The sequence below is a fragment of the Perissodus microlepis genome, chromosome 9, assembly GCF_051167445.1.
Source record: "Perissodus microlepis isolate ML-2025 ecotype Zambia chromosome 9, ASM5116744v1, whole genome shotgun sequence".
Classification (NCBI taxonomy): Eukaryota; Metazoa; Chordata; class Actinopteri; order Cichliformes; family Cichlidae; genus Perissodus; species Perissodus microlepis.
Window position 1 is genome coordinate 355,747 of NC_140469.1, and position 15,054 is coordinate 370,800.

General features: G+C 40.8%; 1 protein-coding gene across 3 annotated transcripts in view; it reads left to right on the top strand.

Moving 5' to 3' along the window:
- Positions 1-5,435: 5,435 nt before the first annotated feature.
- LOC146379842 (polypyrimidine tract-binding protein 2-like) overlaps positions 5,436-15,054 on the top strand; it is a 34,306-nt gene continuing 24,687 nt past the window's right edge. Inside the window, exons 1-8 of one of the 3 annotated variants that reach the window (XM_084938711.1) lie at positions 5,436-5,552; positions 6,567-6,594; positions 9,236-9,296; positions 10,332-10,504; positions 10,759-10,899; positions 11,108-11,254; positions 11,329-11,439; positions 12,459-12,669. In XM_084938711.1, coding sequence (XP_084794837.1) covers positions 5,467-5,552; positions 6,567-6,594; positions 9,236-9,296; positions 10,332-10,504; positions 10,759-10,899; positions 11,108-11,254; positions 11,329-11,439; positions 12,459-12,669 — 958 coding nt within the window. In that variant the 5' untranslated portion in view covers positions 5,436-5,466. The remainder of the gene's footprint in view (positions 5,553-6,566; positions 6,595-9,235; positions 9,297-10,331; positions 10,505-10,758; positions 10,900-11,107; positions 11,255-11,328; positions 11,440-12,458; positions 12,670-15,054) is intronic. The other 2 variants (XM_084938712.1, XM_084938713.1) reach the window with 2 other exon arrangements.

Below are 15,054 nucleotides of genomic sequence, written 5' to 3' on the forward strand. Positions count from 1 at the left end.
AGATCCAAAATGTGTCCTTTGGAGTGTGTGGGAACGTCCATATATTGGTGTAAGCCAAAATTATCCAGACAGGATTTAAAATCTCTTGTGGCTGCATTTGATGTGTTGTTCATGTGGATGTTAAAATCGCCCAGCAGTAGTATATTTGGAGATAAGAGTAGGATTTCAGCGAGAAAGTTAGAAAAATCAGTTAAAAAGTCAGAGTTGATTTTAGGTGGACGGTAAACAGCAACTAATACTGTGGGGGTTGGTCCATTAATTTGGATCAGCATGGATTCAAACGAGGAGTAGGCAGGAGCAGAAAGAGAGGATACCTTATACTTGCTGTTGTACAGGATCGCAAGGCCACCCCCACGTCCCGACACACGGGGCTGGCACGTGTAAACAAAGTGATGGCGGCAAATTTGAAAGAAGTCTGGGACCAAGTCTGGGTGTATTTTATGAATTTTTTCAGTGAAGAATAGCATTAAAGAGTCACAGAAGTTAGATGAATAGAGATGAGCGGGCCGAAAATCCGGTGGCCTGTAAAAGGGGTTGAATAATGAGAACAGGGTCTTGGTGGAGTCCTCACTTGAACAGATAATGGTAGAGTAATAGGCAGATTTGGTTTGATTGATACATTCCTGATAAAACAAAACATGATTATTACATTTTCTTATGAATAGTAAGGCTGGTTTTCTTTTTTGTGGAGCAAGAGAATTCAAAATACTACTGAGACTATGCCTATGATTAGGGCGACCGCAGCTCAGGGGGTTGGGAAGCGCATCTGTAACCGGAAGGTTGCCGGCTCGATCCCCAGGCTCTCTGTCAGTCTGCCCCAGGGCAGCTGTGGTTACAACCGTAGCTGCCTCCACCAGTGTGTGAATGCGAGAGTAGCATTGTAAAGTGCTTTGGGTGCCTTGAAAAGCGCTATATAAATCCAATCCATTATTATAATATAATCTTGAATAGATTGTTTAGAGACAAGCAGCTAGAGAGAGCAGAAGAAAGGATATCAAGATTTATATTCTTGATATTCCAGAAAGAAATAATACGAGGATTGTTAATTATGGAGAAAGTCATGTGAACATTAAAGGAGAGAAGTAGATGATCCGAGATTGGCAGCTCGTCAGCTGTGCAGTTGGAGGGGGTAAGTCCAGAACAACAGACTAGGTTATCCACATAGGGCTGTTGCCATGTCTCAGTCAAGCAGAAAACATCAAACTTACGGTCTGTTATGAGATCCTGGATGAGATGTCCTTTGTTCGTAAGCGAACGGACATTAAGCAGGCCAAAGTTGACGAAAGTACTGTCAGACTGGATGAGAGTGTTAGCCGACCTAGGCAGGTTAGCCAAAACATTGTGGTCAACAGACCTGCTGGGGTTCCATTGACAGCGACCATAGGTGGACTAGAAGGACTTAAATGGCTTGGAATTATGCTGATGGAAATACCGCCGGGAGCCCTGATGTATGTACTTTCAGCGAGGGAGGAAGGCAATGTCCATGTGGAGATGAAGAACAGCCGGCGGTGGAGCAGCCAGGGAGAAGCGGAGCCGGAGGAGCTCATCAGCTGTGTACTGATGGAGCCCAGTGCCGAGTCGGTAGATCGATGACATAAAGATCCAGACCCACACAGACTGTGCATAAATCCTGAGAGGCCACATCACGGACTGGAACAACTTGACAGAAACAGAGACACCGGTGGGCCGCAGAGACAGGAACAGGACAGGAATCCGGTAGCGACAGAGTTAGCGACAGAGTTAGCGACAGAGTTAGTGGTGAGTAGCGGCAGCAAGTTGCGCCAGCGTTCACTCAACCGGAAGTATGTATTTATACTGAGATTCAGTATAAATATGTTATCTGTACATTGTTGTATGTATATGAATTTTTTTTTAATTTGTTAAATTTACCAACATCAAGAAGTCACAAGGACAGGGACACCATGCCGTGGCACATGTTTAAACAAGGAAAGTTTATTGATATCCATCCATCCAGTCTCTTCCACTTATCATTATCAGCGCTGCGAGGAATTAAACAAGTAGACACAACATTTTTTTAGCCAAAAAAAAAAAACATATTAAAAGCACCACAATGGTAGCCCAATATCAGAAAGAATTGGGAACTCTTTAAAGTGGGGAGTCAAGCTTCTCTTCATATTTTTGGCCACCAGATGCCACCAAAGAGGACTGTGTTGAAAAGCTTCTGTCATGGACTGGGTCTTTTGACCCAGCATTTTGAGTTTCCTGCCTTTTAAAGGCATGAAACTAATTATGTTCTTGTTTAAAATACAAACAAGAACACAATAAGACAAAAAAGTCATCTGTTGTATTTAACGCCATGTTTCCATGTTACTTGTGTCCAGATTTTTTAATGTCTAATTCTAGACATTATGATTATGCTCAGGATTTTCTATGAGTCTGCTGTGAGTGCTATCCTTTGTGCTGTTGCATGCTGGGGCAGCAGGTTGAGGGTTGCTGATGCCAACAGACTCAATAAACTGATCCGCAAGGCCAGGAATGTTGTGGGGATGGAACTGGACTCCCTTAGGGTGGTGTCTGAGAGGCGGATGTTGTCCAAGATTGTCATAACCTGACGGTTTGCCCAGGGAAAGGACTCAAAAGCAGACTCACTGGTGAACAGCTCAGAAAAACGTTATTTAACCCGAGGAGCCACAACAAGAGCGGAAGGCTGGGATAGAAAACAGTGAGGGGCAAGATGTCGACAGGTGCGGGAAATAAAGAGGGGAACCAACAGGGACGGAGGAACCGTGGAGGGTCTGCAAGGAGACGGAGGAACAATAATTAACACGAGGGCAGGAATTATTGACTGGAGGGAATAGCTGAAGACAGTAACTGTCCTTACTTAATAGGCCCGATACAGAGAGCTCTGAGGAGGGGCGGTCAGGGGGAGTTGAGGCAGGCCGGGGGCAGGCAACCGGGCTGGAGAAGCAGCCGAGGATCACCAGAACAGCTAGGTGAAAACACTCCAAGCGGTACAAGCCACGCCAACCTCTGTTTATAATTAATCGATTTGTATATATTAATGCTTATTTCTTAAATTTTGTAAACATCGAACATTAATATTATTTAATTAGTCTGTCACTGTTACTGTCTTGGAGAAGCTGTAACCCCAATTCCTTAGGGATCAATAAAGTATTCTGATTGTGGCAGTTTACCCAGTTTAGGTTAGTCTTTAGTTTCATATAGGTTCGCTTTGCCCTTTGTTTTGTGCTTTTCCCACCAGCTATATTAAACTGCTCACTTTTTGTTAAAATCAAGTTACGTTCCACACTTTGTTTTCTCAACGTTTGGCTCCTCTGTGATCTGCCAGGGTAGATCATAACAGTAATGAATGCTTTTTCGATACAAGTTTCAGTGCTTTAGAAAGCTTCGTTTGGCCGTGACTACCAAATATGATCTAAAATATGCATTTATGCTGAAAATGCTGTCATATGAAAAATTCTTGGCTAGGATTAATGATGATATGGAGGGTTTTGACAAATCATGGGGATGTGTTTTTGGCTGAGATTGATTGATTTTATTTTGGCAGTGCAGTTATGTTATGTTTGTTGTGTTGTATGTTTGTTTAGGCACTCAATAACGGAATAACTTAAGAATTTGATTTCATTGTCCCTTTTTTGTGCGTGTTCGTATTTATATTTAGTAACTATGCAAATGTGAATTAACCATGGGATTGGAAGCTATCGTTTTTGTTTTGTTAAATCTTAAAAACAAATAAAGACTTCAATTACAAAAAATGCATTTAAACATAGCTAGAAAGTCAGTGGTTAACCTGAAACAATTAGAGGCAATTTGGACATTTCATAGGTTTTGCGTTAAAATAGTGAGCTAAAACATCACTTTAATGTTGAGAGAAAACACTGGCTTCTAGGTAACAAAAAGTAGCTATTATTAATGATAAATGATGTTGCAGTTCTGCTAAAGTTGGCAAGCAAGTAGCAATAGCAATTAGTTCTAATGAAAAACACATAACACATAGCTAACAAACAACAAGCACGTTCTCATCTATTATGTCAAGCCAGCAGGTCAGGTTAAAGTTAACTGTTGGTATTTACATCTTGGACTTAATTGCCAGCTCAAGATGTCTCTCCAGGGCAATTATAAAGGACCACCTCCATCCTAACCACCACCTCTTCAACATCCTGCCCTCTGGAAAAAGGCTCAGATCCATCAGGTGCAAAACCAACAGACTAAAGAACAGCTTCTTCCTGTGGGCTGTCAGAACTCTTAATGCAAACTAAGAGTGTGTACAGACTTCCCCAACACATCCACCCTGACACTGCTGTTGATCATCTATGTGCAATATCTCAGTCTTTCCATGTTCTGTGCAATATTTTTGGCTCATGTGCAATTATTTTGGTCCCAGTCTGTTTCAATGTTTCCTACACATACACCATGTATATAGTTCCACTCACATATGTATACATATACACTGCTTTTTATTTTATTCTATTTATTTATTTATTTATTTATTTTCCGCCTTCGTTGTATATTGGTTTCTCTTCTTCTTACTTTGGAAGCTTTGTGGTCCAGCTACCCAATTTCGCTGTGCAGGAAACTGCACAATGACAATAAAAAGCTCTAAGTCTCTAAATATGCTCAAACACAACTTTGATGTAAGAAACTGTCCAGTTTATTCAGAATGATTCAATAAACTATACACACTTTTATCCTGTACACTTTTTCCATGTCCAGTTTTTTGTATTTTCATTTTGAACACCACTCCTAGTATTCTTTAAGAGGCATTTATGCAACTTTAGGGTAATCAAAACATTGAGATGTTATGATGGCACTGTTTCAATCTTGCCCAACCTCTATGTAGATTAACCAGAGGTTAGTTTTCCAACCCTCAGAAGTACTGCAAAGTCTGCAGATTCTTAGGATTTCAAATCTTCTCATGTGAAGAGGTTTATCTGACAAGGGCTTAAATGTAACAGATTTTAATTTATATGTTCAAGTACTAAAACCACAGTGTGTTGAACACAGAAAGTCATGCTCCTGCTCCCCCCTCCCCCTGTGGTTGTGGCCCTTAGAAACTACACAGACTGGCCTGCAACCCAACAAAACGTCCAATTTTGCAGCCTTTTTAAATGTCATAATGTTGCATGAACAAGCAGTTTATAATTCATCAGTTATTTGTGGTTGATATTATGTGTCTTCCAGATCTAACATCTCTGGATAATCCAGTAATATAATCCACAAGGTAATTTAGAAGTGCGAATAATATCCTGCCTTTTAAAAGTTAATCCCAAACCCCTGTGTTTGCCAACGTAATAATAATAATAATAATAATAATAATATGTCATTAGAACGTATGTTGCTAACTAAAAACGGTCCATCGGAGTGAACGGAGCGAGTCAGTATTGAGGACCTCTGCAGCGAAGCGGCGCGTTCACAGTTTCGGCACTTCTCGGGTGTTTGCGTCACCAACTCGGGCCACAGCGCCTCCATTTTGATTTCACTTGCATGGTAGCTTGTGTGCAGTGTCGGCATAAACGGGAGAAAAACAGGAGCAAACACGGAGGCGCCGAGATTATTACAGAAATGGACGGGTAATATTAAATCAGTGAAGCTAACTACACGGCATTTCACACATATTACGGCAGCAGAGGTGTAACTATGTGAAAACGTCATTTTATGAGAGAGCTATGGGGGAAATGGGAATGTTGTGTTAGCGGGTTTCCATAGCGCCGCATTTTTCTTTGCTATTTAGGAACGGCTTAATGTTAGCATGCTTTTCTAACTTAGCTCCGAGTCGCTGTTTTTCTTATGAACTGTTCTAGTTGTTATTTAAAAGCCTCTCATACAAAGCGACGCTTTCAGGGAAAAATGCTTCTTTTTTTCCTAAGTTGTACTTGACAGTAGCTTGCTACCGGCTCGGCTAATAAAGTTTAGCAAACCGTTATGCTAACTACATGCTACACTACCACTGCTCCTTTGTGTAGCACCTGACTGCGTTTAAATAACCAGTGTATGTAAAAGGTAAAGAGAGTGAAATGTGCCCTTTAAATCAGTATTCCTAACTTCCGGTTAAAAACATCCTATTTTGTGGAGTTTTACGGTTAAAGCATAGAAACAGTTAAGCTATACCTCCTGTTGATATCAAACTTAAACTTGACGTATCACGTTGAGTTACTAGTATTACAAGTGTACTACCGTGTGTCATTTATAGTATCTGTTCATTGGGGTCGAAGCGAGAATAACTTGAACGTTAATTAAAGATGTTATGAATCATAAGTGAGCTCATGGGGAGGCGGGTGGATAGAAAGGCAGTAGGTCATGTAGGCGTAGAATACACGTTTGGCAAAGCCATTTACATATCAGCACAAAAAAGGAAATAGACTGCATGTATAAGCGGCTGTAATAACATTAATAAAGGGTCCATGTATTCAGTCAGTGCACAGTGTGGAGTTAAGAAGCAGCTCTGGTTCTATGTGTTTGGACTTGAGTGTCATGAGAATACGCTGATATAGTACTCATATCTAATGCTGTTTTGTATGTTTCTGTTTTATGTTGTTCTGCTGTTTTAAATCCCTTAATTGTGAACACAAAATTATTTCTTTCAGCATCAGTGATGTTGCAGTTGGTGTGAAGGTGAGTTTCTTTACATATGTACATACTTAAACATACAGAACACTTTTCCCTTCCCGCTGTCACCAAAGCGCTTGCTCATAGGGGGTCATATGATTGTTGGGTTTCTCTCTGTGTGTATTACTGTAGGGTCTATCTTACAATATAAACTTTGAGGCGACTGTTGTTGTGATTTGGTGCTGTATAAATAAACTGAATTGAAAACAAGTAATGCAGTACTTTACTTAATCCTCCTGGGAGTAATTAACAGGTAGAAACAGAGACTCCTGTTCTCTACAAGAGCCAGCTCTCGGTTCCAATCCCTAGATGGGGGTATATAAAACTTGGAGACCACCAAAAATAAAGCAGGTGGTCTTTTGTTTGTTTTTGTCTGTGTGTGTGCTGCATTAGCGTAGCTCCAAGGTGTAGTGGTTAATAAGTTTGCTTGACAAGTGAAAGGTTGTTGGTTCAAACTCAGGCAGGGCATCTGGTGTTAAACTGCCAAATCAAATAGGTGACGCTACTTGCTGTGGTGACCCCTTATGGCAAGGAAGAAGCTGCATTAGTAATGACTGTTGCATGTATACTGTTTTCTAAGAGCATGCTGTTTGAGCTTAATATTACATTTTCTTAGGAATAGAACTTTTATCCTGCAGTATTGAACTAACCACTAATCATCCACAACCTGTAGATGATGTTTAATTCAGGGAATGATGGAGTCCATTCATAAACATGAATAAGTGTTAATCTTCTTTTCTATTTAAATTCTGAATAATCATATCTGAAGCTCTAATGTGTTGCAAGAAAGCAAAATATGTGTGTAGGGCTGCCACGATTAGTCGACTAGTCAGATTACGTCGACTATCAAAATCGTCGACGACTAATTTAATAGTCGACGCGTTGTTTGAAGCTTTGTAAGATCTCAAAAGACGCAGGAATAAGTAGTAGGATTTAAGAGTGTAATAACGGACTGAAACAGAAGATGGCAGCACTGCATGTACAAGGATGCCAGCTGCCGTTAAACCCCGAAGAAGAAGAAGAAGAAGAAGAAGCTGTGTCCCAGAAGCACCAGCTTATTATTCTTTCTGGGTCACAAAATAAACTTGTAGCATATTTTTAGGTGAGAATGTAGCTGTGTAAACCTCAAATATCTGCTCAGTTTATCAAGACACCACATATTTTCAAAAGCGCTCCGACGTTTTCGGAGACGTCTGTTACCCACTAGCTCGATAGCTAGCCGGGGGCAAGGCTCACTAGAGCCGGTTAGAACACCGGACTCCCGGCAAATCGTTTTCAAACCCACCGCCGTCTTTCGCTACTCAGGTTAAACATGATATATAAGTCACTTAGATAACTTAAAAATGTTATTGTTTGGCTTTTTTTAGTATTTTATTTGTTCCTGAGTAAATCGGTTTGGCTGAGATTAAAGTTATAGTTTTTACACAGCTGAATAAACGTCAAGCAGACAGCTGATTATCAGAAGTGTGAGATGCTCGAGAATTTACTCCGGTGTCCTGTTATATTTTAGATAGCAAGGAGTTTATTAAACCGAAACAATCTGCAAATGTCATTAAAATTTAATAAACGATCATCTTGTCTTTATTTTTAGTTAGCACAGACCTGAAACACTTAAAGCTGTAAGCTAATGATAGTTATATAAGAGCAGATGCTGCTGATGCAATAAGCTGTACGTTTTACGTCCAATGGATGATGATCTGATTAGTCGACTAATCGCAAAAATAATCGGTGACTAGTCGACTATCAAAATAATCGGTTGTGGCAGCCCTATATGTGTGTGACTTATTTGTTATCGGTTAACAGATGGATTTATGTGCTTCGACTATTAAACAAGTTCCACTTGAAAACATCCGTGTTTTAATCTGACATGTGCCTCTCAGTTATTGTGTCAGTGTGTTTATTCAGACTGAGGATAAGAATGGGTAAACCTGAAACCTTATATTCCTTATATTGCTCCAGTAAATATGCATGTGGAAAAGTTACTCCACATTTCACACTTGTTTGCTCGTGAATGCGTATAGCTGCTCCGGGCAGCTAATCTTATTTGTTGAGTGCCAGGTACATTAAGGTGTGTAAAGGCTGAACTGCCAGATTGTTCTGATAGTGTGCTCCTGGGAAATGGGTTTATCTCATCAGTATTTCAGTGTTTGAGGCAAAGACCAGAGGGCTTCCAGCTGTTAGAAGACCCATTACTCCTACCCTGTTGGCTGTGACACTTGTGTGCTCACCATTTTGGCCTTATTCGGGCTACTTTTCCCCTTTGAATTTATCTGTACTATGTTTCTGTAGCTGAGCCTGCAAGTGACAGAAGAACAAACAGTTCAAATTCGGCGACACCTCCACAAGCAGGTGGGATATGAAACTATTAGAAAGTTGTGTGTGAGATGGGTCCCTAGCCATGTTGGTTACCATCCCATCAGTCAGGGTTTAAGAGCAGAGGGTGCCTGGCAGTGCCAGCAGGCCTTCAAGGACCTTGTATAGCTCAGGGTGAGATGACACATCTTTACATCTTACTTTTAGCAATTTAAACTGACACAGGCAGAGGAGCGAAACCATTAGTGTGATGTTTTGTCTTCAAGGGCCTGTCAGGAAAGTACAAGTCTTTTTCTCAGCAGTGCCTGATGCTGTTTTTTTTCCCCTTCCACAGAGAGGATCGGATGAGCTGAGTATGTACAACAATTCCAACTCTGGCATGAGCAGTAACAGTGGTGAGTTCGTTCCAACCGCCCATGAACTCTGAAGGGATTGATGGAATTTGCATGCAGCCAGTCGATGCAGCAGACCTAAGGTGAAATAGGCTGCATGAGTTTAGGTGGAGAGAGCTGTTTGGTGGGTAACATCACGCTCCTTAGTAGGAGGGCACCTACACACCATAGCCAGTGGCTGGAACAGACATGGAGGATATCCCTCCTCTCTGTTTAAATGTTATCATTCCATGCATGAAGGTTTTTCTGATGTTCTTCCACTTCCCACACCGCCCCTGTTGAGTTTGTGACACGGCCTAAGCATATCTGCTAGCTTCCTTGTGCAGTTGAACTTCCCGGTATGCCAGCTTTCAATACTCTGATGGAGTTTCCTTGTTTCACAAGGATCTATCTGGACACAAGCTCAACTATTCTTTTCCTCGCTGTACGCAGCCACACTTTCAGTCTCTGGTACAGCTCCAGTCCTGTCTTGGAACATTTGAACTGGGAAAAATTATTGAACAGGCTTACTGAAATGTATTTAATGCTATTTAATACTCAAGATGGCTCCTGTATGGAGAAACTAGTTACATGAGTAATTTTGGCGCAGTCATCCACACGGACAGTCTTAAACTGAAGGATCTGTTGGCCCCTTCTAGGAACTCTGAGCTTTAGCTTCCATAGATTTTCAGTTGGGTTTCCTTTGAAACAGTTGTACCTGCTGATTCCTGTCGCTCTCCACACTTCCTCCTTGGTTCTTGAACAACTCGTCGGATAATCCTTTTCACTCACTGCATTGCAGTTTTGTCTCCACAATTAAATCCATGTGATCACAAAAACTTAGCGCATTGTAATCGTCACAGTGCCGTGTGGATCCTAGCATACTTGCTGATGCAGGAAATGTTCTGTTTGTTTTTTGTTTTTTTTAAGTTTGCCTCATTGTTTCTAATTCTAGACATTTGTTGACAGTAGCAGAAAATCACGAGCTTTACCTTTAAGATCCCAGTGTGTCATTGTAGTGCACCTTTCAGTTAATCAGCATTTCTCCTGAAATCTTAGATGGGGCTCCCAATGGCAGTGATAGTAAGAAGCTAAGGGTGGAGGAGGCCCTGCCGTCTCGTGTGATCCACATTAGGAAGCTGCCAAACGAGGCCTCAGAGTCTGAGGTCATTGCCCTCGGCCTCCCCTTTGGCAAAGTAACCAATATTCTCACACTGAAGGGAAAGAATCAGGTAAGTGAATCAGGCTGTTTAGCATTTGTATAATTTCATCCAAAACAGTTGTTGGGCTCAATTTGAAAGCACAGATAAATTCACACAGGACAAGCCATTCTTAGACAACAGCATGTAAATGCATCTGACAATTGTTCCAGACGCAGTCGAACTGCAACATGTTGAATTTCATTATTAAAATAACCAAGTAAGAGTGAGTCAACAAATTCAGCTTTTTCTTTCTTTCTTCTTTTGCCTTCTCTTCTAACGTTCAGGCGTTCTTGGAGATGGGGACAGAGGAGGCAGCTGTCACTATGGTTAACTACTACTCCAAAGTAACTCCCCTTATCCGTAACATCCAAGTGTTTATTCAGTACTCCAATCACAAAGAACTCAAAACTGATGCTGCTAATCAGGTTAGTGGAAACTAACAGACTGATATGTTAGTTGTTGCACAGCTTCATGTCCAGAAAACATGTTTTTAAAACATGCTTTCAGCTTGTGTGCCTCATCACTGCTTGATTGCAAATACATGCTGTTATTTGGCTGCATTAAATGCTTGGAAATATCTGGAATTTGCCATCTACATTAATAGCTGTGTGGTGTGCTTGTGTTTGGGTGTAGCGGACCCAGGCTGTGCTGCAAGCAGTGTCAGCAGCCCAGTCACCAGGGTCCGAGGTACAGGAGGTCCTGGCTGCAGTTTCCAGTCCTGTGCTGCGCATCATTATTGATAACATGTTCTACCCTGTAACGCTGGACGTACTGCAACAGGTAGGCAGCAGTTAACAAAGAGTATTTGCTGCTTGTGGCTGAACAAGAAACCTCCAGTTTCTTTGTCTTGACAGATTTTCTCCAAGTTTGGCACAGTCATGAAGATAATCACGTTCACCAAGAACAATCAGTTCCAGGCTCTTCTGCAGTTCAGCGATCCTGTCAGTGCACAGCAGGCCAAACTGGTATGGTCATGTTTTCTTGCATGTCTAATAGGATTGTCCCAGTACTCGATTTTCAAACTCTATATGAGTCTTAGGAAAATACTCTATCATTTTTGACACCCCCCCCCCCCCAATCCTGCAACAATATAAGTAATGGTGATGAAGTCTTATCTTGAAAAACTTCCTGTTAATTTTCATCCAATTTTCCCATTTATAAGTTATATTTAACAAAATAAGTGTTTAAGTTTCAGATTTTTTTATTTTATCATATAAAAACGTGAGCGCTTACTGTCAAAAAGATTGTAAGTTACTGTAAAAGTAGAAAAGTTACTTTTTACTGTGTTGTCCACATCTGCTTTCAGCTTCCCTCAGTCTGCAGTTTTTCACGCCGTCACCTCTGGTCCTCAGGCCTGAAAGCTCAGGCTGCCCTGCCTGGATTAGTTATCCATGCTCTGGACTCTGCAGAGTTCATCTAATAATCAGGCCCCATCTTATCTTAATGTCCCTATTCCACAGCATGTCTTTATCCATCTTTATCTTCCTTCTCTCACCCCAACCGGTCACAGCAGATGGCCCCGCCCCTCCCTGAGCCTGGTTCTGCTGGAGCTTTCTTCCTGTTCAAAGGGAGTTTTTCCTTCCCACTGTCACCAAAGTGCTGCTCATAGGGGGTCATATGATTGTTGGGTTTTTCTCTGTATGTATTATTGTAGGGTCTACTGTACAATATAAAGCGCCTTGAGGCGACTGTTGTTGTGAATATATAAATAAAATTGAATTGAATTAAATCTACAGTTCCCCCACAGCCAGCATGATCATGGATTTATAATCTGTTCTGTCATGGCTCAGTATTCAGTCTGCTGTTCATCTTTTATCTAACCACAGTCCAGTAGCAGCTACGTTAATCATAAAGTATGGCTAATAATTAAATGGTCAATGTGCCAGACTCAGCGAAGCGGCGTCGTGCTGCTACCATCAATAATAACAAATGGTGTAACGACCTTTTCAGTTCTTGAGCACAGATGTCATTTTCCTCTTCCTAGGCACTGGATGGCCAGAACATCTACAATTCCTGTTGCACACTCCGTATTGACTTCTCCAAGCTGGTCAACCTGAATGTGAAGTACAACAATGATAAGAGTCGCGACTACACCCGACCTGAGCTGCCAGCTGGTGATGGCCAGCCCAGTTTTGACCCCACAGTTGCCGTTGCTTTCAGCAAAGACTCCAGTTCTCTCCTCGGTAAGATCCCAGGTAGATCCCACTTTTATCTTTCCTCTTTTGAACTTGACGTTGTTTGTTCTCACTCTGCATTCTAAATTAGGTTGGTGTGACGGGAATTCACACGTGCATCTTCAAAGGAGATGTTTTCATCAAACTTACATTTGTAAATATTACTTTTTCCCCTCCTTTTATCAGATAAACTAAGTTCAGATTGATAACCACATGAACTAATTAAACTAACAACTAAAAAAACAACTTTCTCTTTTACACATAATTAGCATAATCTGGTCCTTAGCAGCAGGCTAATGAGCTAAATACAGTCTAGATAAGTGGTAAAAGGACCGGCTCTTATTCAATGCTTTATAGACTGATGAACGACAGTACATGACATTTATTTAACATAAAATATACGTAGAAGCAGGCCTGTCAAAAACTAAGCACACCCTTACTGCTTCCATAGGAATTAAGTGGTTAAGTAGCAGCTAGGTACTGTAATACACTTGGATGCACTTGATCGCAATTGATCATAAGATCACCTCTTTAAAAGTAAGCTGTTTCTTTGTTTGTTTTTCCTTTGCTGGTCAGTAGGATTCAGGTTTTTTGAATACAGTGGCAAGAAGAAAAGATATTAGGAAGGATCTTAAAGTGCCAGTTGTTCCTGCTGCAGATAACTCTACATCCTTTCAAAAGTGGATTCAAGCACCAGAAATATTTGTCTCTCTGGAACCATTAATTTGAAAAATCCTATTAGCCACTTACATTTTTAAATTGCTCACTCACTTCCCAGTCATACTCTGGAATTAGTCCCAGTGTGTTTCACAAAATTAAATGAACATGGTTGACACTGAGGTGTCCCTCTTCTCATACTGACTTTGTCATTTTCTCTGTGGAGGTTGAGCAGAGCAAGGGTGTATCTAATACACAAAATAAAAAGCTCCTCTGTTAAACCCTTTAAAGCCGGTCAGAGCGGACACGCTCCGTTTTGCACAACTACTTTTAAATCCCGGTAGCACTGCAACCACGTAAGCTAGCGCAATAATCTTTTTTGCATATGAAACCGGAGGAGTTGTACTTACATCTTATGCCATCAGCTTGTCCTAGGTCAGTTACCTTCCACATATAGCTTTGCAAAAACTGCATAAAAAGCGCTTGCAGCAACAAAAACATAATATTCCAGAAACAGGCTTTGCCGATCCGATCAGCTGTTCATAACACTTCTTACGTTAGAATAGACGTAAGCGCGAACTATCGCATGTCCGCCATGACCTGCCCGAAACCGGAAGTGACGTCATTTTGCGGAAATGTAGTTTTTTTACCATCAGGGCCTTATGAGCCTATACTGGTGTTTTTAAAAGTTATCTTTGACTTTATGACTTTCTGTGTCGTTTCTGGGAGGCTTAGGACTCATATTGCACTGCTGGAAATAGTTTATTTTGATGCACATGCTGCTTTTTTTTGCAAATTTGCACTATAATATTTATATTCGTTTTTCCTGCAGTATATAAAAATTGGTGTATTTCAAAAATAAAACTATGAAGACACTCAAAATAAATTTCCTGTGGTGGGAAACTATTTTGTGCAACTTTTTTGTATTTACAGTTTTGAGGGATAAGCCTCTTAAATTTCTCTAACTAGAAATATATGTTAAAAAACAAAAACGATTTTCAAATTTTTTGTAGTTTATTGCACTTTTTTGCAATTTATGTAGTTACTATGCACTTAATGCAGACATATTATTAACATTTAGGCTGTAATGGTTGTATTGATGTATATCAACTTGAAATGCTCCCAAAAATGGCACTACAGCATGTAAAAATATAATATAAGCTCTGGCAGACTTGGTTCTATGGTAGGTCTTAAAGGGTTAATTTAAACCCCCAAATCTGTATAATTGCAGAAATGTGTCTGGTCTCAAATATTGCACATGCACATTTCTGTGCAGGTAAGACCACAGATTCAGGTTTGCATCCACACGGTGTCAGCTTCTGACAGTTTCTGCAGTAGGTAAAAGCTTGGTTTCGTACCAGTCACATTTCTTGGACCGTCACCACCACAACATGAGACTTGGTACCACTGACTGACTCGGTTCCCTTATTTAGCCTTAAACCAATTGATGAAGTTTCTTCGTGTGTACGTGAGTTAGTGCCCTTTCTTAAATCTTGCCGTATAGTCTAATGTACATAGCTTATCATACCATCTACATATTGTCTCTTCCTCACTTCTCTACAGCTGGAGCTAGCAGCAGCAGCCTCCTGTGACTCTGAGGCCTGGTTACTAGTTTTTGCTGGTATTACCGTATTTCCCGGACTACAAAGCGCACCTGAATATTAGCCGCACAAGCTAAAATCAGGGGAAAATCCTGTTTTGTACATACATTAGCTGCACCTGACTAAAAGCCGCAGGTGTTTTAATGTT